At 48.7% G+C, this 24,223-nt stretch overlaps 1 protein-coding gene across 1 annotated transcript in view; it reads right to left on the reverse strand.

The window, feature by feature from the left end:
- The window catches only part of MAML1 (mastermind like transcriptional coactivator 1), a 185,427-nt gene that overhangs the window by 27,939 nt on the left and 133,265 nt on the right, over nt 1–24,223 (reverse strand). Inside the window, exon 4 of the mRNA XM_086931342.1 lies at nt 16,362–16,479. Within this exon, the coding sequence (XP_086787468.1) occupies nt 16,362–16,479 (118 nt within the window). The remainder of the gene's footprint in view (nt 1–16,361; nt 16,480–24,223) is intronic.

Below are 24,223 nucleotides of genomic sequence, written 5' to 3' on the forward strand. Positions count from 1 at the left end.
ATCTTCGGCGCCGACGCAGCTGCGTCGGTCGACTTCGCCTTCGGCATCGACCCCGAGGCCATCGGGTCGGCCATCTTGGCGTGACTCTCCATGTCGGCCATTTTGGTTTTCTTAGGCTTTGACTCCTCCAGAGCCTTTAGTACAGCTTTCACTTTCGGTTTTGGAGCCGGAGCTGCAGATCCCGAAGGCTTCACTTTCGTTTTCGGAAACGGGAGTGGCACTTGCAAAATGTCCGTGGCCGGGCCCGGAGGCGGGGCTGCTGGACTAGGAACGAGGTCTTGGGTAAGGCCCGAAGGCGATCCCTCGACCCGGGCCGCAGGAAGGGGGTCGACCCCTGAGTCAATTTGGGGATGCTCTTTCTCCGAGCTATCCCCCACGGTGGCAATGGCCCCATCGTCGTCCCCTACCTCGTCGCCGGCTTCGTCAAACTCCTCGTCTCCTGCGTCGTAGGCACCCTCCTCGGACGCAGGGCTAGAGTCCGAAACCTGTTGGACATCGTCGTCTCCGACGTCTACTTCGAAGATGTCGTCCGGCGGGGGCGCAGACATCTGGGCCTGGAGTCTCGCAGCGCGACGAATCTTGAGGGTCTTTTTGCACCGGAACCTGGAGCAGGCCATACACCTGGCCTCGTCATGGTCCGGCGACAGACAAGTGTTGCACACTGGGTGCACGTCGAGGTGCGAGTATTTCGAGTTGCACACCGGGCACTGTTTAAACGGCGTCCGTTCCATGTCTGGAGCGCCGTGTAGGCCCGTCCGCGCCGACAGCACGCGGAAGGGCAGCAAGAGTTCGGAGCTGAAGTAACAGTAAGACCCGAACGAAAACGATACCGGCGCCAAGCCTAAAGACCTTTTGGTCTCGAGTAAAGAGAGTTAACAACTATCGGTTCCGACAGAGGGAACCGACACACATCCGAACCCAATGGCGGAAAAAAAACAATCTGGGGATGGAGGCGATGCCCATGCGCACTGTAGTCCAGGGGAGGAGCCACCTATCTCGTGATACTTCGAAGACTCTTCCAGGACAACAATGTGCAATCATCCGGACCCAACACTAGGCGGCGATCTATGCACAGATATGAATTCAGCAGCCCACATGCCTCGAACCTGCCGACATTGCGCGTTCTCTTCGGTGCGAATAGATCTAACCAAGGCTCTCCCCACTATTGAAAGAGACCTTGCGCCACGTCCGAGTGAAGACGCCATTCGTGATCCCTCATGCACCTGCGGCTGAGTTCGTCCGCCCTGGCGTTCAGTGAACCTGCAAGGTGTTGAACCACCAGGGAAATCCCCTGATGTTCCAGCCATGTCCAGAGGTGGAGGGCCTCTTGACAGTGTCCACGACCCCGCCCTGTTTGTTGCAGTACCACATGGCAGTGGTGTTGTCTGTGAACACCTGCACTACTCTCCCCTTGACAGAGGGAAGGAATGCCTTCAGTGCAAGTCGTAGCGACCGAAGTTCCAGAACGTGGATATGGAGCCTGGACTCCGCCGGATACAGAGGCCTATGATCTCCGCCTCTCTCATGTGGCCCCCCCCCCCCCCATCCCAGAGGGACGCATCCATCACCATTGTGTGCTCCGGTTTGGATCTGCCATTGACCCAATGCCGGTTCGTGAGCCACCACTGCAGCTGGTGTGCAGTGCCCTCTGAGATCTGGACGTAAATCGGACAGGTTCCCCCCGATGCTGCGCCCACAGGAACTTAAGGTCCCACTGCAAAGCCCACATATGCCATCTGGCCAGCAGGATGCAGGAGGCCATGAGGCCCAGCAGATTCAGGGTCATCCTGACCGAAACCCAGGAAAGAGGCTGAAAGATCGGAATCCTAGCCTGAATATCCTGGACTCGCTGTTCGGGAGGATAGGCCCGAAAGTGCATTGTATCCAGAACCGCTCCGATTAGGAGGCGCTTCTGAGAGGGAATCAGGTGCGACTTCGGCACATTGATGGAGAACCCCAGCAAATGCAGGAGGTAAGCAGTAGTCTGGAGGTGGGACACGACTGTCCGGGGCGAGCCCGCCTTCAACAGCCAGTCGTCGAGATAGGGGAAGACTGGATCCCCTGATCTGCGCAGATGAGCTGCGACCACCGCCATCACTTTCGTGAACACCCAAGGGGCACTGGTAAGGCCAAAGGGGAGCACGGTAAACTAAAAGTGCTTGTGGCCTACCGTGAACCACAGGTAACGTCTGTGGGCCGGCAGGATGGGAATGTGGAAATATGAGTCCTGCAGGTCCAACGCTACCATCCAGTCTCCAGGGTCGAAGGCAGACAAGACCTGAGCCAGAGTTAACATCTTGAACTTCTCCTTCTGGAGGAAGCGATTGACGTCCCTGAGGTCCAAGATAGGACGCAGGCCCTTGTCCTTCTTTGGTACCAGAAAGTAGTGGGAATAACTACCACGTCCTACTTCTGACACTGGAACGCGCTCGCTGGCCCCCTTGGCCAGGAGGGCTGCGACTTCCTGTTGAATAAGTACCAAGTCATCCCCGACATGCGGTGGTACTGGGGTGGCATTGCTGGTGGGGTAGCCTCCAAGGGGAGGGAGTAGCCCCTTCGGACTATTTGTAAAACCCACCTATCCGAAGTGATGGTGTGCCAGTGGGGGAGGTGATGGTGAATCCTGCTGCCCACTGGTGTTTGATGGCCTGAAAGACTGGACTAGGAAGGTTTGGAGGGAGTGGTGGCTGGGGTGGAGGTGGACTGACCCGCCCGCTGGCACCCTGACCCGCCTCTGCGGATTCCACATCCGCTCCGAGACTGTTGCTGTGCAGGCCAGTGACTCTGAAGCGAACGTGTTGGGCGCCCCTTCCGTGGCCACGAAAGGAGCGAAAAGCAGATGGTGGAAGAGGGTGTGTGGCGGAAAGGCCCATGGACTTGGCCGTAGCCCGCGAGTCCTTAAAGCGCTCTAACGCACTGTCTGCTTTGTTGCCAAAAAGGTGAATGCCATCAAAGGCAATGTCCATCAGGGAAACCGGTAGTCCTTAGCCAGGCGTGGCGACGGATCGCCACTGTCGTGGAAAATCGCCCTGCCAGCTTGTCGGCAGTGTCAAAGTCACATCGAATCGTGAACTTTGCTGCATCTCTCCCTTCAGCAATAGTTTGAGATCGCACTGTCTGGGCCTCCTCCGGACACTGAGGCAGCACTTGTGCCACTGTATCTCACACAGACAGGGAATAACGGCCCAAGAAGCAAGCAGTGTTCACAGATCGCAGCCCCGAACTGACGGAAGAAAAAATCTTCTTACTGAACTGCTCCAGTTTCTTGGTTCCCTGTCCAGTGGTGTGGAAGGGAATGCGCTTGGGGACTCAAAGGCGTTGTCAAACAAGCTCTCAGGGGTCGGGTATTGAGAAGGGAAAATGGTGTCGCTCAGGGCCAGGCGATGTCTTTGGCCACGCTCCTATCTAACAGGAGCCCCTGTGCTGGACCTGGACCAAGTGCCCAAAAGAACGTCTGAAAGTGCATCATTAAAAGGCAGCAGTGGCTCCGCAGAGGTAGCTGCTGGCTAAAGCACTTCTGTCAGGAGCTTAGTCCGGACGGCCACTGTATGGCCACTGTAGCGAGTTCGAGGTGGAGAGCCTCGGCCGCCCTATGCAACACCACTGCGTAACTTGCACACTCTTCCATAGCCACGGTAGGAGGAGTTAGCATACCATGGTCAGGAGAGGTATCAAGACCACTGGCATCCCCGGTTCCTCTGCCCAGTCCGGGTCAAACTCACACTGTGCTGTGAGAGGGTCCTCCGACCCCTCCCAGTCCTGCCCTTCTTCCGAAGGTTGATGAACAGGCCGAAAATAAGGAGGATGGACATAGGTGTAGAAAGGCCCCATCGGTGTCGGAATCGGCGACGAGAGACGCTGTCCACATCAGGGCTGAAACTGGGGACGGCGTCGTCCGGGGGCACGGGCGACGTAGGAGGAAGTGTCACAAGGTCAACCGGCGTCGACCGGCAGCCAGGCCTGGATCCTTGGGGGACCTGCGGCACCGGAGTCGACAGCAATGCCGGATCCACCGGCAGAGAAGGGCGAGGGCCCACAGTTAAGCCCGGCAGGGGCCGACGGCCTAAAGAGGCGGGCCATGGCTGACAGAAATTCCTGCAGCTGGGCCGGAGTCGCCGACGAACCCGGAAAGGGTGGGTAGGCCGACCGACTGCGTATGATCTGCCGGATCCGCTGGGAAGGCACCACCTGCACCCTCAGCCGCAAAGGGAAGGCGGATACGATGACTCTTGATCGACTTCTTGCTTATTTATTTCAAAGGTTTTAAAAAGTGCAAACAAGTCCAGTGAGGTATCAGAACGCTTTAAAAGATTGAATGGTGGTATACAATAGATTTAGAAGGGGAGGGTACTATTGGGGTAAAAATAGGTAAATACAATATAAAATCAAAAACAAGCAGTACAAAGTCCCGGATACTTTTGGGATTAAAAAAAATAGGTAGATACATTAAACAAGAAGGCACGCAGTCTCAAACTCTTAGGTGGGATGCCCAGGAGTGCAGGGTAGGTATCAATCGTAAAAGTCATGGATAATGCCGAAGTGGTGGGAGGAACAGATCGTTGAGGTGATTGTAATATGATCGTTATGTGAGGAATTTGCCCATTAGGAACGTTTTGGTCTACTTTTTAAAGCGTGCCAAAGACAGAAGTCTTCTGGTGGCGGCTGGGAGAGAGTTCCATATTCTTGGAGCGGCCCCAGAGAAGGCTAGTTTTTTTTCCCGGAAGCGTGCTGGTTGGAGAAAAAGGTCTCTGGCAGATGGGGAGTTTCTGGCTCCTCCAGATATCACGAGTTTCTTGGAGAGAAATGCAGGGGAATTGGAGTAAAGAGACTTGTGAGTAATGCAGGCCAGTTTAAGTTGGATTCTGGCCTCAAGGGGAAGCCAGTTCAGAGTTTTTAAGGTGGGGAGAGATGTGGTCGAATTTCTTTGAGTCAGTTAGGAGTCTGCTGGCGGCGTTGAGGCAGGCTTTCAAAGGGGCCAGAGAGCTCTTGGGTAGCCCTGCGAGAGTAGAGCATACATTTTTGTTTAAATCTTTTTATTAGCATTTTGCACATTTTTAGGTACACTCTGAGCAATGCCCATTTATTGTGAATAAATGTTTGGCAGTAGCATATAATCAAGCTCTCAACAGGAGAGGATGTAGCAGGTAAATTGCATAACAATGACTACAAGGATTCCAAAGACCGCGCCTATCAGGGGGCGCATCGGAGTTAAAAAAAAAAAAAAAATAATAAAAAAAGAAGAAGCAGGTCGTACCACTGCTAGATGTGTAGATAAGTCAGACATGGTACAAATTGCATCAACTGTAAACATAGGCTGCAACAAAAGGAGGACAACATAGAACAAGAGAGGGTAAGAGTCGCTTGAGACCTGCCGCCTCATTTAGTGCACACGAGAGGGGGGCTGGATCAATCAGGACTCAGGGATGAGGTTCTATAACCAAAAGGTCAGGGTGTTTTGGAATTCAGGGCTACTCAGAGCCCATAGGGGCGGAGGATGGGCCGAGAATATCCGCCTCGGCTAGTACATGTGGGCACCCTATGTTAGTGACCGATTCCCGGAGATTCAATATTATGTCGTCCCACTGAGGCGCTATGGTAAATTTGCAGAGACCAAGAAGGTCTTCCCGACGGAGTGCCATCCCTTCTGCTTCAGCACAGTTGGGCAGGGATAGACGTCAGGCGGCTGTGTGGGGTAGCAGAGGGGATTTCCATAGCTTGGTAGAGAGTAGAGCATCCATATTTGAGTCTGTAAAGGACTGGGGCCTGGATTGCCGTTTTTTGGTCAGAAGTGTCGAGGAAGAGTTTCAGGTTTTTTAGGTAACTCAGGTGAAGGGTCACTTGACCCTATTCCTCCTCAAATTCTAAAAAAACTGGACAATACCTCCCTTGAACTCATCATGGAGCTTCTAAACTCCTCTCTAAAAGAAGCCACGGTACCTCCCGCATGGAAACATGCGATGGTAATGCCTCTATTAAAAAAGGCTAATGCGGATCCCAGCATTCTGGCCAACTTCCGCCCCATCTCACTTATCCCAGTATTTTCTAAAATTTTAGATAAACATTAACTCTCAACTTTCCACCCATGTTGAGCTAAACAGAATCCTACATCCATCACAGTCAGGCTTCAGAGCCGGCTTCTCAACAGAATCTACCTTGTTGGGAGTCTCAGAAAGCATCCGCTATAGAGTCGACAGGGGGGAAACCGTGGCACTCATCCTGCTGGATTTGAGTGCCGCATTTGATACGGTTTCCCATCCCATCCTCATCAACGCCCTTCGATCATCAGGCATCACTGGCTCTGCTCTCAATTGGCTTATTAGCTTCTTATCTAACCGCACCTTCCAAGTCTTCTCCTCCTCTGCTGCTTCTCAAACCTTCACATCTGCGTATGGAGTACCACAGGGTTGCATCCTAAGCCCCTTACTCTTCAACTTATAAGTCAGACCTCTGGCGTCTATTGCGGAGCAAGCTGGGCTCACAATTTACTCCTACGCGGATGACACCCAGATCATCTACTCCCTTTCCTCAGACCCTTATGCCCACTCATCCGCCCTCTGTTCAGGACTGAGTAACATCGCAGCCTGGATGTTGGACAACAAACTCCAACTGAATGGACTCTGCGAAATCCCTTGGAATAACGCTTGACGGCAGCTTAAACATGCAGGGCCATATCAACTCGATGGCCAAAACCGCCAGATTTATTATTATTATTATTATATTTAAATTTGTAAAGCGCTCAGCTACCCGTAGGTTTCCCGGCGCTAACTCAGCAACTTCTAGGCACTGAGAAAAGGTGTTGATTAGGTAGCTGAATGGAATTGGACACAATACCACTCTCTGGGGACCCCAACACTGGCCCGCCCAAATGGGCACCCCACCCACTCCCTCTAAATCAGCTCGAAACTTAGGAGTGCTCTTTGACAATCAGCTATCCATGAAAAGCCATGTGATCAAAACTTCTTCCACCTGCATCACAATCATTAAATGGCTGCGCAAAATCATCTGGATGCTGCCTGTGGATACCCAGAAAACTGCTGTCCAAGCTCTAATTACTTCCAGACTGGACTATAGTAACATCCTTCTTCTGGGCGCCAGCAAAGAGGTAACCCGAAAACTCCAAACCATTCAGAACATGGCAGCACGACTACTCTGCAAACTACCCAATACCGCCCCCACCTCTAACTCCCTCCGCACACTACACTGGTTACGCATTGAAAATCGCTCAAAATTCAAAGCACTCTGCATTATGCACAAAATAAACAATGGTTTCGCCCCACCATATCTCACATCTCTGGTCCATCAACACTGTCACTCCGCACTTTGCGTTCATCTAATCAACACCTTTTCTCAGTGCCTAGAAGTTGCTGAGTTAGCGCCGGGAAACCTACGGGTAGCTGAGCGCTTTACAAATTTAAATATAATAATAATAATAATAATAATAATAATAATAATAATAAATCTGGCGGTTTTGGCCATCGAGTTGATATGGCCCTGCATGTTTAAGCTGCCGTCAAGCGTTATTCCAAGGGATTTCGCAGAGTCTACAATGGTAGGAAGGCAGTTTAGCGGTGTGATAGCCTTGATACATTCTTGGATGTCTGGATTGGTTTTGGGTGGGGAGATTAGAAGAAACTCAGTTTTATTTGCTTTAAGTTTGAGCTGGTTCGCGGTGAGCCAGTGAACAGTCAGCTTCAAGGCCTCATTAAGGGAGGGAATGTCCCCAGGGGAAGAGATTTTAATGTAGATGTGTGTCGCCCGCATACATGAGGTAGGAGATATTGGTGGTGCGTAGCACCTCTGAGAGGTTCAAGGTAAAGATTGAAGGGGGTAGGGGAAAGGGTTGATCCTTGTGGGACTCAAACCGTGATCCGAGAGGGAGCGGATAGGTTACCGTTGATGAGCGGACTCTGTGAGCGATTTTGGAGAAAGAGCCTAAACCATTCGAGGAAGGTGCCATCCAGACCCATCTTGAGTTTGAGGCGTTCAAGGGGTGTTTTGTGGTTGACTGTATCAAATGCCGAATATAGGAGGATTAGGAGACAGTTTTTGGCTTGGTTGAGGGCTTGGAGAGAGTCATCCACGATATGGAGGAGGGTGGTTTCAATGCAGTGTCCAGGTCTGAACCCATATTGGAAGTCATCTAGAAGGTGGAAGTTGGTGATGTGTCGGCTCAGCTGCTGTTACACACATTTATCCAGAACTTTGACTAGGAGTGGGATGTTTGATATGGGGCCGTGGTTGCCGGCGGAAGCAGGATCCAGCGTAGGTTTTTTTAAGATGGGGACGACTTGGCCGGCTTTAAAAGAGTCAGGTATCAAGCCCTGTTGGAGGGAGGCGTTGATTATTGCAGTCCAGGAAGGGATGATAGCCTGAGAGGCGGGAGCTAGGCAGTTGGTGATGTTTCGCCTTACCTGACCCCGAGTGTGAAACGCGACAAACAATGGTGGTGGCCCTCGACCTCCCACGAGACCGGGACCTTGAACGGCGCGGAGCCAACTGCCGGATTTCAAGCAACTTCCAGGACTGCTCCCGAAAAGTCTTCGGCACCATTGGCCGGCAGTCGGGGCACGACTTGGGGTTGTGGTCGTGCCCCAGGAAGTAGAAACGCATGCGGTGCGGGTCCGTCACTGACATAATGCAATGACAGTCTCCGCAGGACTTAAAGCCGGGCATCCCTATGGCACCAGGTGTCGATCGACTCGAAAAATAGAGACAAAAAGGCCTCGAAAAACTCCGTCAAAAAGTGCCTGGAGGTACCGCTCTCTGCGGATCTGCGCTTGCTGGCGCGGGAAAAGAAAGAACTGACATCAGCGCAAGAGGGCGGCGTCTAAGTAGCTGCCACAACGTCATCGTGGCGACCACGACAGGCGCGAAGCCCCACAAAGCCACCTTCCGACAAACAGGGGTACTGCTGACGAAAACTTTCTGGATCCAGTCTGACGCCTGGGGGTAATTCTAAGGTAAGGAATCTATCACTACGTGTTTCTTTCAGATCTTTCTCTTTTTAACAGGCATCAGCAAGTCACTTGCTTTCTGAATGGAAAGTGGATGCTTTGATTAAGGGGGCACCAACACTAATCTTTAATAGGATGCGGCCAGCCTTAAGCTGGATATATATATATATATATCCAGCTTAAGGCTGGCCGCATCCTATTAAAGATTAGTGTTGGTGCCCCCTTAATCAAAGCATCCACAAGTCACTTGCTTTCTGAATGGAAAGTGGATGCTTTGATTAAGGGGGCACCAACACTAATCTTTAATAGGATGCGGCCAGCCTTAAGCTGGATATATATATATATATATCCAGCTTAAGGCTGGCCGCATCCTATTAAAGATTAGTGTTGGTGCCCCCTTAATCAAAGCATCCACTTTCCATTCAGAAAGCAAGTGACTTGCTGATGCCTGTTAAAAAGAGAAAGATCTGAAAGAAACACGTAGTGATAGATTCCTTACCTTAGAATTACCCCCAGGCGTCAGACTGGATCCAGAAAGTTTTCGTCAGCAGTACCCCTGTTTGTCGGAATATATATATATATATATATATATATATATATATATATATATATATATATATATATATATATATATATATATATATTTTTTTTTTTTATTTTGGATCGAGACGTCCCTGTGTGGTCTGGCTCCACCATAGTGCTGGGAGAGGATTTTGGTGCTGGTACTGAAAGGTTCGATGCCAATACAGGTTTGGGTGCTGAAGGGGTCGATGCAGACATGGCTGGAGCAGAGGAAGTGGATGGCGGTTTGGTACAGAACCTGACAGCTGTGTGTGTACTTTTGGTGCGGAGCCCGATGGCGGGCAGCCGGAGCTGTTGTTCGATGTCCACCACGGCCTGTTGCCACTGGTGGCCCGGCACCCTTATGTTCGGTTGAAACAAACAAGTTTCTGAGGTGGCAGGATGGGGGACGTGAGTACTCTCAGTATGGGGACCCTGTGGAAGACCCTGCATTTGGAGATCGATCTCCAAGTCGGAGTCCTGCATGGAAACACTCTCTTCCTCAGCCGCAGAGGTTTCGTGGAGTTTCTCCTCCTTGATATCGTGTTGCCCGAAGATTTCAGGTATCTACCTCCTGACACTGCATCTCCATGCGACGTGCCCTTCAGTTCTATAAGTTCTTCTTGATTCAAAAATGATTGGCGGGCCTCGAAGACTCTGTCCTTGTGAGCGGGAGACAAGCACAGGTTGCAGAACTGGTGAAGGTTGGTCTGCGGGTACTTAGCGTGATACCTTGGGCAGAAACGGAAAAAAAGCCGTTCCGTCAGCAGGGCATTCTAGACGAAGCCAAAGAAATGGAAAGGTAGGCCCGAAAGAGCAAGGAACAAAGGCCACAGTTGGAGCGCATCAATCTGTCATGCGAAAGTCTTCGAAATTTTGAAATGCAAAGATGGGAACACATTCGATAACAATAGACTCGGGTAAGGGTGGATTACTAACCAAAAGCAATCTGAAACGGTCTTGATCCGGAGCACAGTAATACACGCCCCACGGTGGAAAGAAAACAATCTAACAACGGAGTAGATACCCATGCTCATTATAACCAAGAGGAGGAGTTACTTTACCTCATGACTCGAAAGATTTCTTTGAAGCAAAACAACGTGCACACATCTGGACCAAACACTAGATGGCAGGAGTAAGTAAAGGCATGTGTATTTACAGCCACACATGCCACAAACATAACGTTACAAAGTTTCCAAGTTATTTTATGTATCAAATTCGGAAAAACTTCTATTAAATGGCAGGTGTAGGAAGCTGGCTCTGTATATACCATACCAAAGTAAGTATAGTGTGCACAGAGTCCAGTGGATCCCCAGAGACCTAGCAGATAATACCTTACTCTGTTTTGTGGTAGTGTGGTTAAGCAGTCAGGCTTATCAGAAGGTAGTGTTAAGCATTTGTTGTACACACTCGGGCAAGAAATGATGTCACACACTCAAAGATTAAATCCAGACCAACTGTTTGTAAAAAAAAAAAAAAAAAGGTATTTTGTTGTTTTATTTCTATAACCAAGATTTACTTAGTAGCAGGTAAGGGAAACTGTTCATAAAATGTTACTTTTCAAAATATAGTTAACACTGGTTTTGTAGGGACATCTAGATTACTTTTGCAGTTGAGAAAACGATTTGTAAACTGTTCAAAAACACTTCAAATTACTTTTAGACTACTTTTGGATTACTTTTCTAGTTTGGCCTGAACCACACTCCTAGCACAGTTTAAGCAACACAGGACATTGCTAAACAGGCTAACTCTTGTCAGGGCACTAAGTTACTTTTTGATGCAGTTTAACACTTAAAAGAATTTTCAGAGAAAGCCCACCATTCAGTCCTATGGAGAAATACGAAGTGTTTAGTTTACAGGTAAGTAGAAGGTTTTACGATTGGAGTTTGGGGGGCAGAAACAAAGTTCCCCAAGGTTCAGGTTGGCACTCAAAGGGCACCACAAGCGGCACTAGGGTGTCAAGCTGCAGGGTGCCAACGTTAGTCAATGGGGCTAAGAGGCACCTTGGTTGGGGGGTTGCTCTCGGACAGGCAACGTGGTCTTGGGAGTCAAGCTCATAGGCTTATTTTAGGCATACGTTTTTGGTGTCAAATGTATGGATGCAATAGCAGAAAACTCACAAAAAGGTGCTTAAAGACTGGTCTGGCAGCATGCTTTGCGTAAAGCACAGGCTGCAATTAATGTTTTAAGACACACCCTTAATTAGTCAGGCCATTCCCCTTTTTGAAACCCCATCTTTTTCATCGTACTTAAAAGCACTGTGATCCACAACAGCCTTTTGACTACAGACTACTAAAAGCTGTCTAGTCGGCAAAAACTAAAAATTGTTATGATGCAAAACTGGAGTTTATGGAGTCCAATCTAAAGCTTGTGCAGCAGAAAGAAGTAGCAAATACTTAGCTCCTCTGCAGCACTCACTTTTAGCATCTCTGGGATGGCGGAAGCACAGTTGATTTATGGGTGGCGGGGGACATGGGTGTTGTGCACTTAACTGAAAGAAAGCAGAGGGCCTGACATTCTCCAGTGTGACACCCTAGGCTGTGATTGTAGGTATCGGCGCTCTTGGTCCCCTTCAGCTGTGGAGCGGCAGTATTTGTTTCCTGGGAAAGTTGATCCAAAAAATGAGTTGTGACGGTCATTTGCTCACTGGCATAGCAAATCCAAATATCCTCAGCTTCTTAGGGACTCGAGCGCAAAGAGAGAAACAGGGGCGAGAGAAAGCAACGTGGAGCCGGGTGGGTCAAAAGAAGCAATACAGAGGGCGGGGAACTAAAGATGGATGCAGTGGCAGAAGCAACATGCAAGGTAGGTTTAAACAACACGGAGGTTGTGGGAGGGAAACAAACAAAGGGGATATAAAATAACGTTGAACAGGGGAGGAAAGGTAAACAAGGTGAGAGGGCAACAGGAGCGGGCAGGGGAGAAGCACACAGGCACAAGAGGGAGAGCAACACAGTGGGAAAGAGAAGAAAACAAGGGAGATAGGAGGAAAATATGCACCGTTGTGGAATGCTTAAACAAAAAGATAAAGGAGCACTTGAAAAACTGACCCAATGGAAGTGCTCTTGGAGTCAAATGTATAAAGAGAGAAACACGGGCCAGAGACCGTAATGTGGAGTAGGAGGGAAGGGGGCCATGAGAAACAATACAGTGGGTGGGGCATATATTGGAAGATAGGGTGGGGAAAAGCAACAGGTGGGCGAGTGGAGCAAAACAGGGCACGAGTGGGGAAGAACACAGCATTTTTCTTTAGCAAAGCATACCTAAATACACTTTACTTTTCATTGTGCAAGGTCCAACTTTGGGTTTCTCCAAACAGGGTTTTCCCTTAGTTGTATGCTTGTGTTGCTTATAGTTTAGTTGTGTTGTGTAGCTGCCTTGTCGGGCGCCAGGACGCTCCTTAGCTGGAGCATCTGTGCGCCAAATAAAAATCACATAACATAACATAACATAACAATGCAAGATTGTTGCTTGGTCTTGAGAATGGATTTTTGATGCTGACTGAGGATGTGAAAAAAAACACAAAACAATGGTCTGAGTGAGGCAGAATGGGGCATGGAATCGTGCATTTCTCATCTGGGTGACCTGCTCTCTAGGAACCAGGATGAAAAAACCTCCAAATCACTAACTAGTCATTCACTAGTGATTGCTACTAGACATTCTAATTTCGAGAAGAGGAACTACATCTGGCAAGACAGTAATGGTTCAAAGGGCTGTCCCACAAGTCTAGTGTGCACGACAATAAAGAGTATAATATGCTTTACATGCCATGTAGACTGCCGTCATGTTCAAGAAATTGATATGCACTTTTGTTGATGGGTCTGTCCACAAGGCCTGCACGGTCAGGCTGTGCAGCTGTGCTCTCCACCCGGCAACTGAGGAATCTATGGAAATGGTTACCTGTTTTTCAGGTTAATAAATGTTCTGCCTGGGAAAATATTTTGTTTTTCCACCATATGAAAATATGCGGACTGAACTCTGAGCTCTACCAACACTAGATCCCCCCACTGACCCATTGCTTGTGACCATTTGGATGCCCAAAGAAAGTTTTAATTTTTTTTTTTTTTAACGGAATGTGTTGCTGGTCTTTATCAGCCAGTAGTCCAGATATGGTTAGGCATGAATAGCAGAGCAGATGACCTGCTAACACTGATAAACATTTGGTGATTATCCTTGGGGCTGTTGTGATCCAGCAAGGTAATCCATTAAATTGATAGTGTTATCCACTTGCAACCAATCTAAGGTGGTGATGTGCCAGATGGATGAGGATAGGAAAGTAGGCACTCTTGAGATCTGTGCAGGGCACATGTTCTACATTGAGAACATCTTGAAATGCTCAGACTGCATAAATTACCAGCTTGAGGTCAAGGATAGGCTTTAGTCTGCCGCGCTACAATTACCATAGGGCCTTCGGGTGACAGAGGATGGATTTAAATATCTGTGAATATTTTTAACTCCTCTGGAAGATCTATCAATTCGTTGGACTCTGGGACGGTTGTTGTCTAACTTTCAGACTGATGTTGCTAGGTGGAGTGGTCTCTCCCTCTTGTTGATGGTGCAGGCTGCTCTCTTTAAAATTATACACGCCCAAATACACATTTTCCAAATTCCCAAACAGTATTCACCAGAATTAATGAGGGATTGAGGACACTGTTGTGGGATGTGGGCCACCCCAGGATATCACTCCGGACACTACAATGCTCTCAATACAATGGGGGGCTGGCACTCTGACATTTAGGGTCATTACTTAATGGCACACATCATTAATATCAATGATTGGGTCTATGCCACTCATGAGCATCCAAAGTTCAGATTTGAACAGCATTCTTACCTACACTACCTTTATGGAGGGAGGGGCTCCCATAGGCTAGCACCAGAGAAAAAGGTGACATTTGCATGGGTGAAGGCGAACAAGATATTGGGATGGGCACACAAAATCACAAGGGAAACACCCTATTGGAAAGGAACATGTTTGAAGGAGGTGGCGAAGTTGCAGGGCTTTAAGGCATGGGACATTATTGGCCTCTCTAAAGTCAGGGATGTACTTGAGGAGGGAGACAATATGCCCTTTACCTTGGCGCAGAGGGTTTACCATTACCACCCAACTCAATTCTTGAAACACACTCAACTCCGCCAAGAGTGGTGAGCGGAGAGCCTTGGCGAGAGGGAAATGCTAGAATATGCCCCTTTCGAGGGACGCATCCTAATGGGGAACTGGACAGAGATGCCATATCCCAGACGTATAGAACAATAGACAATAACATGCCTGATTTCCCGGGCCGCCTCAAGGAGAGATGGCAGCAGGACCTGGGTGAGTTTGAGGCTATTGATTGGGAGGTGGAACTGATGCACCCACTTGAGGTTTCAATTGGGGCTCGTCTGCTCCTCATACCGTTTAAAATCCTTCACAGTGCATTATGTCAGTAGCAGACTGCATGCCATGGGCAGGGCACCAATAGCGAGCAATTTATGCTGCAATATGGTCTTTTTTGCACATAATATGGGCACGCCGCTTACCCAGAATTAATGGTCAACTATCACTTGGGTGCTCTCCTGTGTATTAGACACACAAATTCAACTTGACCCGAAATATATACTATTGGGTGTCCCGAATGATGTTGACCTCCCTTGCTTCAGGTTCCTGTTCAGAGCTTTAGGCTTAGTGGTGGCCAAGAGGAACACAGAGAGGCATTGGGGTGCATCTGAAGCCCCCTCAGACAGGAATGGAGACAGGGAATATATCTCTACATGGCAGCCGAAAAGGTGACATACCAGAGTAGAGGTTGTCGCCGTAACTTTTATACAGTCTGGGGCTGGTGGAGGACATACTATGGGATGAATATTACTGAAAGGTCTTCTGGAACGATGAATGGCACACCAGTAGTACAGGTTCTACCGAAATGAGGGGTTTATCACTGTACCACATATATGCTGTCCAGGGTCTATCTGTGTTTTTTTTCCTTTATGTCTGTGTGGCCGGAAGTTAAAGATACACCTTCTACGATGCCTGCATGATGGCACCAGTTGCTCGACAGTTTTGTTTTCACTGGGTATTTGTAGAAAGCAAAAACAAAAACATTTATAAAAAAAGAAAAAAAACAGAAGGATAGGCTTTAGTGTTCAAGCATTTTGCAATGAGGAAGTACAAGTAGCATGTCCTTGGACATCTTTGGTGTGGAAAAACCGGTTCTATAGCACCCTTGTTGAGAAATGCTTGAACCTTCTCTTTCAGCAAACTTTGATGTTCCAGACTGAATATGTGGGGTGGGATGTTTGGTGGTGTGTTTTGCAACTCCAAGTATCCTGGACAACTGACAAGACCCATTTCACCAAAATTAATTTCTGCCGTTGAGGGAAGGAATACCCTGATCCTTCTACCGAAAGGTTTTGTTTGATAGGGGTGGGGCAGGGCTGAGGATGGGTAATGGTAGGAAAGTCATTGCCTGGAGGCGGAGGTGCCCTTCCCATAGTCGCCTCTCAAGTTTTCTCTGGATAAAGTTTTCTGAGCCCGTCAATGCCAAGTGGTCTCATGGAAAGTGGATGGATGAACTGGCGGGGCCTCTTTGGCATAGTCTTGGAGAGCCAACAGAATTGTGCACTTTTTAAAGTAGCCGGACTTTTTTTGATCTTCTCAAGGGCTTATTCAAGGTGTACTAAAGAAGAAGTTACTTACCTTCTGTACGTATATTTCTGGTAACAATCTTTTCTATCTAAGCGTAATTTTATCAGCTTGTGGCCTCTAAGCTCCTAGGGACTATGCACAAGTAACGTGTGATTAGAAGTATCCATCAGAAAACCAGTGTAATAGAAAGGCAAAATGTATCAGAAATTCTTTACTCGTCCTACCTGGGAATTGGCCAACCTGCTGCTGTGGATAGGAGTTTTGTGCCTGGTCCTGGTATTGAGGAGGAGGTCTGGTCAGATGCCGTTGCAGCTGCTGTTCTTGCTGATGGCGCTGCTTCTCCTGCAAACACATTTAAAAGAGTTACTCTTCAAAATGTGGGGACAGGAACATGTCGAAAGTACAACATAATTTATTCAGTCAAATTCCATCACTAAAAACACCCCACAATAACCCATTTTGGTTCTTGCTAGCAATGATGTGATAAGTCAAAGGATAACAAGGAGTTTTGGCCAAGGCCCTTCTATGCTCAAAGAGGGAAGTTGCCACTAGGATGTCCAACCCCCAGTCTGCAAATACTTTGGGGTTGGATGCCCTAGGCAACATAAACCAAAACCAATGGCCTTGTCCCATGTGATAGTCAAATGGGTCTGGCTAGCCAAACAATACACCATATTTTGTATTGTAATTGTATTTATATAGCGCTTACTACCCCTGACGATTCTAAGCACGCTACTCTGGATCCCAAAAAGGATTAGTGGTGGATTAGTATAGGGAAACAGGAGTTCATTTGAGCAGTGGACATGCAAGTCTGTTAACTGAATAGGATAATGGAGGGAGGGAAGAGTCGAGAAAGTGTTATTGGGGAGAGCATAGCAGTAAGATCAGGTTCGGCATACGTAAAAGGAGAGCTAGAGGAAGGAAAAGTTTCTAGAAATAGATTAGGCAGATCATAGTGGTAAAATGAGGTTTAGGATGAGGTAGAGGATATATTGAGAGAGGTATAGGGTGAGACGGTAGTGCATTAGAGAGAGTCGAATGTTTTTTTTTCCTGCAGTAGGAGTAAAGTAATAAATATTTAAATAGATCAGTACATAGAGAGGGTATACATGTACAAGCAAGATAATATATCGAGATTTAAAGTTGTATTTTATATACTCAGACTTTCAAATGTTGCTGTACTTTAAGCTAATTTATTTGTGCATTTTTTTTAAATTTCACATTTTCCTCAGTATTCAAATAATGAAGCATTTGTAGATAATAAATTAGCATATTGACATTGTGATCGATAAATAAAACAGACTCGTAAGCATCTATTTAAGTAACTTATATGAAAACTATGCAGTAACCTATATGCATGTTAAGCATAGAATAATATATATATTTAACAGTGTTAAGTCGACCGAAGGATATCTATATAATATAAAAACCATAATTATACACATTTGTACAAAGAAATGCACTTATCTACATGCACACATGTTTATATACATAGGGATATGCTGTACATTAGTATTGGAGTATGGTGGTTATGTAGGAAAAAGCCAATTACTGACTAGTCTTCTGAAGAGAAGATCGTATCCGTGGATCTTTTGTTTGGGGATAATAAATGCCATAATGTGGCTGCATGAACAGAGAAAGATGTACCACCTATGGTTTTTCCCTTGCATAGTGGGATTTTGAGCCGAGGTGCCAATGTAGAGCGGAGGCTACATTGATGAATGTATTTGGCGATTTTATTCCTGATGAAAAGCAGTCTTTTTTCATGTATTTCTTTGTGGGTGATACAAAGCAGCTTGAAGGTGGATCTTCTGGCAACTGGTAACCAATGTAGGGCCCTGAAGTCAGAGGAGAAGTGGGCTTGTTTCTTTATAGGTAGGAGTAATCCAGCAGCAGAGTTCTGATTCCATTTTAGTCTTTTCATAGTTGATAAAGATGATCCGTGGTAGAGGCCACTGGCGTAATCCAGTTATTACAGTACAAGAGAGATACAAGCTTCAACCTTGTGTGGAAATCCCAGTTTGGGGGAAGATGCATTGCAGAGTTTTCATTGTGATGAAGAATGATCTTGCTAATTTGTCCCCTTGGGCATTCATTAATAACTTGGGAGTCCATGGTAATTGCAAATGCTACTTACCAGTATGCATCTGTTCTTGGCATGTAGGGCTGCTGACATTCATATCTGTGCATAGATCGCCGCCTAGTGTTGGGTCCGGATGATTGCACATTGTTGTCCTGGAAGAGTCTTCGAAGTATCACGAGATAGGTGGCTCCTCCCCTGGACTACAGTGCGCATGGGCATCGACTCCATCCCCAGATTGTTTTTAGCCATTGTGGCCGAGATGGAGTGAACTTTGTGAGTGATGACCATGGCATGAAATGCATGTAAATACTGCAGCTGCTACAGGCGCCGGGGAGGAGGGCGGGCGATATGAATGTCAGCAGCCCTACATGCCAAGAACAGATGCATACTGGTAAGTAGCATTTGCAGTTCGAGGCATGTGGGCTGCTGAATTCATATCTGTGCATAGAATACATAGCAGTCCCTCCATTAGCGGCGGCCGCCCGTGCCAGCTGCAGCAGTTTGGAAAAGTGTCTTGAGAACAGCCTGCCCTACAGCTGCCTGCTGTTTAGAGTGCACGTCTACACAGTAATGTTTTGTAAATGTATGTGTGGTAGACCATGTGGCTGCTCTACATATGTCCTCTAAGGGAATGTTTCCAAGGAAGGCCATAGAGGCCCCCAACTTTCTGGTGGAGTGGGCTCTTGGTGGAATTGTAAGAGTACGTTTAGCTTTTGCATAACAGATCTGAATACATTTCACGATCCACCTAGCAATACCAGCCTTGGAAATAGCGTTACCTTTGTGGTGTGACGCAAAGGCAACGAAAAGCTGCTTAGTCTTTCTAAAATCTTTGGTTCTGTCAATGTAATACATTAGTGCCCTCTTGACGTCAAGGGTGTGGAGCATCCGCTCTGCCAGTGACTCAGGATTTTGGAAAAACACTGGCAACTCAATTGTTTGGTTTATGTGGAATTGAGACACAACCTTGGGTAGAAATTTAGGATTAGTGCGGAGCACTACCCTGTTCGCATGGACCTGGAAGAAAGGTTCCTGAATTGTGAGGGCCTGCAGCTCACTAACCCTCCGTAGCAATGTAATTGCTACTAGGAAAGCCACCTTCCAAGTCAAGAATTGAAGTTCGCAGGAATGTAGTGGCTCAAAGGGAGGACCCATCAGCCGTGTAAGAACCACATTGAGGTTCCATTCTGGAGCTGGAGGGGTCCGTGGTGGAATGACCCTTTTGAGTCCTTCCAGGAAAGCTTTGATAGCAGGCACCTTGAAAAGTGAAAGGTGCTGTCTATTCTGGAGGTATGCGGCCATCGCAGACAGGTGAATGCGGATGGAAGTATATGCCAAATTACACTGGTACAGATGAAACAGGTAACAGATGATGTTCTGAATGGAAGCATCTAGTGGATTGATGTTGTGGTTTGCACAATAAATGACAAACCGCTTCCAATTGGCCGCATAACAGGCTCTAGTAGTGGGCTTTCTTGCCTCCCGAATGATGTCCATGCAATTCGGAGGAAGGTTAAGGTAGCCAAACTCTAGGACTTCAGGAGCCAGATCGCCAGGTTGAGCTGTTGCGGATCTGGGTGCTGAATGTCGCCATGGCTCTGCGTCAGAAGGCTGGGTGTGGGGCGAAACCTTTGATGCGGTACCACGGACAGTTCCAGAAACGTGGTGTACCATGGTTGGCGAGCCCACGTTGGAGCAACCAGGATGAGGGTCATCGAGTGCTGCCTGAGCTTGCGTGCCACCAGCGGTATCAGGGGTGCTGGGGGAAAAGCGTACGCAAATTTGCCTGACCAGTTCATCCATATCGCATTGCCCTGCGATTGCGGGTGTGGGAACCTGGCGGCGAAGCTTTGGCATTTTGCGTTCTCCCTTGTGGCGAACAGGTCTATTTCTGGATGACCCCACGTCTGAAAGTACGGCTGGAGTACTGATGGGTGTATCTCCCACTCGTGCATCTGGTGGCTGTGCCTGCTGAGCAGGTCCGCCATCTGGTTGTCCTTGCCTGGGAGGTGTTCTGCCATGAGAAAGATGTTCCTCTGAATGGCCCACTTCCACATGCTCTGAGCCAGATGAGACAGCTGTGGAGAGTGTGTCCCTCCCTGTTTCTGAATGTAGTACATGGCCGTCATGTTGTCCGACCGGATCAACACGACCTTGTTGCACAGATGTACTTTGAACGCCTTTAAGGCCATGAAGATTACCATCAGTTCCAACACATTGATGTGCATCTTCTTTTGCTGTAATGTCCATAGTCCCTGCACTGTGTAGTGGAGTACATGCTCTCCCCAACCCTGGAGAGAAGCGTCCGTCGTCAGGATAATCTGTGGCACAGGCTCCTGGAACGGTCGGCCCTTGCAAAGGTTTTGTGGATTCCACCAATGCAGAGAGTTGTATGCCCGACCGCTCACCAACACTAGGTCTTTTAATTGCCCATGAGCCTGAGTCCACTGACGTGCTAAGCACTCCTGAAGCGGGCGCATATGTAGTCTCGTGTGCGGGACAGTGGAGATGCAGGAGGCCATCATGCCGATCAACTGCATGAACACTCGTGCTGGAAGTGAGTGTTGAGGTCTGAATTTCTGAATCAGCGATAGAATGCTGTTGATCCTCACTGAATTTGGCTGTGCAGTAGCCACCAGAGTGTTTATGGTCGCGCCCAGATACTGCCGTATGTGAGCGGGCTGGAGATGGGACTTTGGGTAATTCAGTGAGAATCCCAGATCGTGCAGAAGGTGAATGGTTTGGGACACGTGGTCGGCGCACTGATTGTGCGACTTTGCTTGGATGAGCCAGTCGTCCAGATAGGGGTATACGTGGATTTTCCGACGTCTTAGATGCGCCGCCACTGTCGCCAGGCACTTTGTGAAGACCCTGGGCGCTGTGGTGACCCCAAAGGGCAGAACCTTGAATTGGTAGTGCTGGTCTTGAATGGTGAACCTTAGATACTTTCTGTGTGAAGGATGCAGGGGAATGTGGAAATATGCATCCTTGAGGTCCAGAGTTGCCAGGAAGTCCCCTTGCTGAAGCAGTGGGAGAACCTGTTGCAGAGTAAGCATATGAAAATGCTCTGACAGAATGTACATGTTGAGAGGTCTGAGGTCCAGGATGGGCCTGAGAGATCCGTCCTTTTTTGGGATTAGAAAGTACAGGGAGTAAACCCCTGTTCCCCTTTCCTGCAGTGGAACGAGCTCTATTGCCCCTTTTTGCAGCATGACCTGAACTTCTTGCTGCAACAAGTGCAAGTGCTCGCCGGACATAGGACGGTTTTTTGGAGGTATGTTTGGTGGGATGGAAGTGAGTTCCAGACAATAACCGTACTGAATAAGAGATTTGACCCACCTGTCCGTGGTGATGGACCTCCACACGGGCAGGAACTGCTGGAGTCTCCCCCCGACCGGTGTTGTGTGGTCGGGGGGCAGTGACAAGGCGTCACTGTTTGCTGGCGGTGGAGGACCTGGAGCTGTTATTTCCACGTCCTCTGCCCTTGACGTTGTTGCCACGGTATCCACCCCTACCTTTGTTGGTATATGAGGTTTGGGTGTTAGTCTTATAGAATTGTGTGGATTGTGACGCTTGACCCCTTGAGGTGCCTCTGTTATTGGAGCGGCGAAAGGAACCACCCCGAAACTGCTGGGACTGAAGGGCACCCATAGATTTAGCGGTGTCAGTGTCCTTCATCTTTTCGAGTGTGGCATCTACTTCAGGTCCAAACAGGTGGTCTGGATTTACTGTTTGGTTGAGGATGGTGGTCTGAATGTCTGGTTTAAAGCCTGATATTCTGAGCCATGCATGCCGGCGCAGCAGAACGCTAGTATTTATCGCTCGTGAGGCGGTATCAGCCACATCTAGGGCACACTTGATGGAGGCATTGGTAATGAGTTTACCCTCCTGAATCAGCATTTCTGCACCCTCCTTATACTGATCTGGCAAGTGCTGTAGAAGTGTTTCTAGGGTGTCATAGTGTGCCCTATCGTAGCGTGCAAGTAACGCCTGCGTGTTTGATATGCGCCATATATTGGCTGCCTGCGCAGCAATACGTTTCCCTGATGCCTCAAACACCTTTGATTCCTTGTCAGGGGGAGGAGCATCACCCGTGGTCTGTGAATTGGCTCGTTTACGTGCGTTGGAGACAACCAAAGAGTCCAGTGGCAACTGTCCCTTGATGTATGTTGGGTCAGTGGGCGCTGCCTTGTATTTTTTATCAATGCGAGGATTGATGACTCTTGCCCGGGTGGGCTCCTTGAAAACCTCTGGCGCATGCTTTAGCACACTGTAGGAGAGTAGGGTCTGCAATCCTATGATCACCCAGATTTTTTGCTTTTGTTTCACTGGTTTACGACTTTCTCTGGCTGTGGGCCTGCCAATCAGACCCACAGCCTGGCTGTTCTCTCTCTAAATTACAACATGTACCCTAGGTGCATTTACCAATTGGTACTGGGCCACCTTATCAGACCCTGTAACTCAGGGCATAGGTGTACCCAGGGCTGCCAGGGGCTGCAGCATGTATTATGCCACCCCTGGCTGGCCTTCTAAATTTGACACAACTGGCTGCATGACAGCTGGGGCAAAGTCGTGTAATCACCCTTTGCTGTAGGTGTAGTATACCTATACCTAACCCTAAAATGGACACACAGATTCCTATCAGTCACTCCTATGGCAGGCCTTGACAATCCTGAAGGCAGAGTGCTTGGAATCGTGTGAGATGGTGCTCTGGCATGAGCTGAGCCTGTCTGCAGCTTGCGGAATCAAGTCCTAATAGCTGTTCCATGATATCGCATACCATATATTCTTAAGTGCATTATAATCCTCGCGGTTAAATGCTATCTTTGGTATTGCTTTATCAAAACATGTCGAGTAAGGTGTCATACGAATTGGAATACTAACCCCTCGCCAATTCTGGCGACGGGGTTAGCATTCCACCCTTCTAGAGGGACACGACATGTATGTAACTGTGAACCCCGGTTAAAGTTAAACGAAGCCTCAGCTCCACAAAATGGATGCTGCCACCACGGACACGAGTCTGACCCCCTGCAGCTGGGAGTCCTCCCAGCGAGGGGAGCCTGGACAAAGGGTTTCCTGTTAGGGGCGGTGCTAGCACCGTCCCAGACATGGTTTTGTGTATCCTGGGTAGGCAGGGCTTTTCAGGAAGGTGACTGCTGAGTGGCACCCCGGTGCTCACTACGCATAGGCCGGTCAGAACCAGTTCCAGGGGCACACCAGCCCCTGGCCTGGGGAAAGTCCGGCATGGCAGAGGGGTGTAACCACCCCCCTCCTAGTCCCACCCATAGGCAGGACCTAGTCACCGGGTCAGCCCCCTTTTTTAGTATAAAGATGGAAGCGGGCCCCCTGTTCAAATTAGATCATCTTTGGAATCAAGACTAGACTTTCTGCGAAAGGACATCAAGATTTCTTCTTCAAGATTCTCCCTTGTGGCTAAGGAGTAGTCACCCTGCATCCGCAGGCACCATCCTAAGAACACTGCGGTCTGCTGCAAGTCCTTATTCACGAATCCGACGACCCAGCTCGACGAGACCCGGCTTCCCTGGCACCTCCGACCTCTACTCACCTCTACAGCAAAGCTGAGAACCGTGAGTGCGACGAGACCTCGAGGGACCGACGATCGCCAAGACTGCACGACTTCTTTGCAACAAGCCCACCGTGTACTCCACTGGTGAGTGCTTTGGGGTCCGAGAAGCCCCAACCCTGAGCAGCTCCAGCACCGAAGATCAGCCCTCCAGCATCTCCACGATCTGCGTGGGGCCCTTCTGCTTTTGCGTGCTCACCGCGCTGTGTGGCTACTAGCCGGCAGGCTTGTGGCCTTCTTCACGACGCCCGACGACATCACTGCTGCTGGTCTGGTTGCTCCAGACTGGCCCTTGCTTCCTTCTTCAAGAGAGGCACCCCGGACCCTCCTGGTCCACTCCAGACGCCATTTTGAGTCCACCGCGTGGGCTTGAATTTGCCAAGGCTTTGTTGCCCAATCCTGGGTCCAGCGACGCCGAC

Source organism: Lissotriton vulgaris, chromosome 7 (genome assembly GCF_964263255.1).
Source record: "Lissotriton vulgaris chromosome 7, aLisVul1.2, whole genome shotgun sequence".
Classification (NCBI taxonomy): Eukaryota; Metazoa; Chordata; class Amphibia; order Caudata; family Salamandridae; genus Lissotriton; species Lissotriton vulgaris.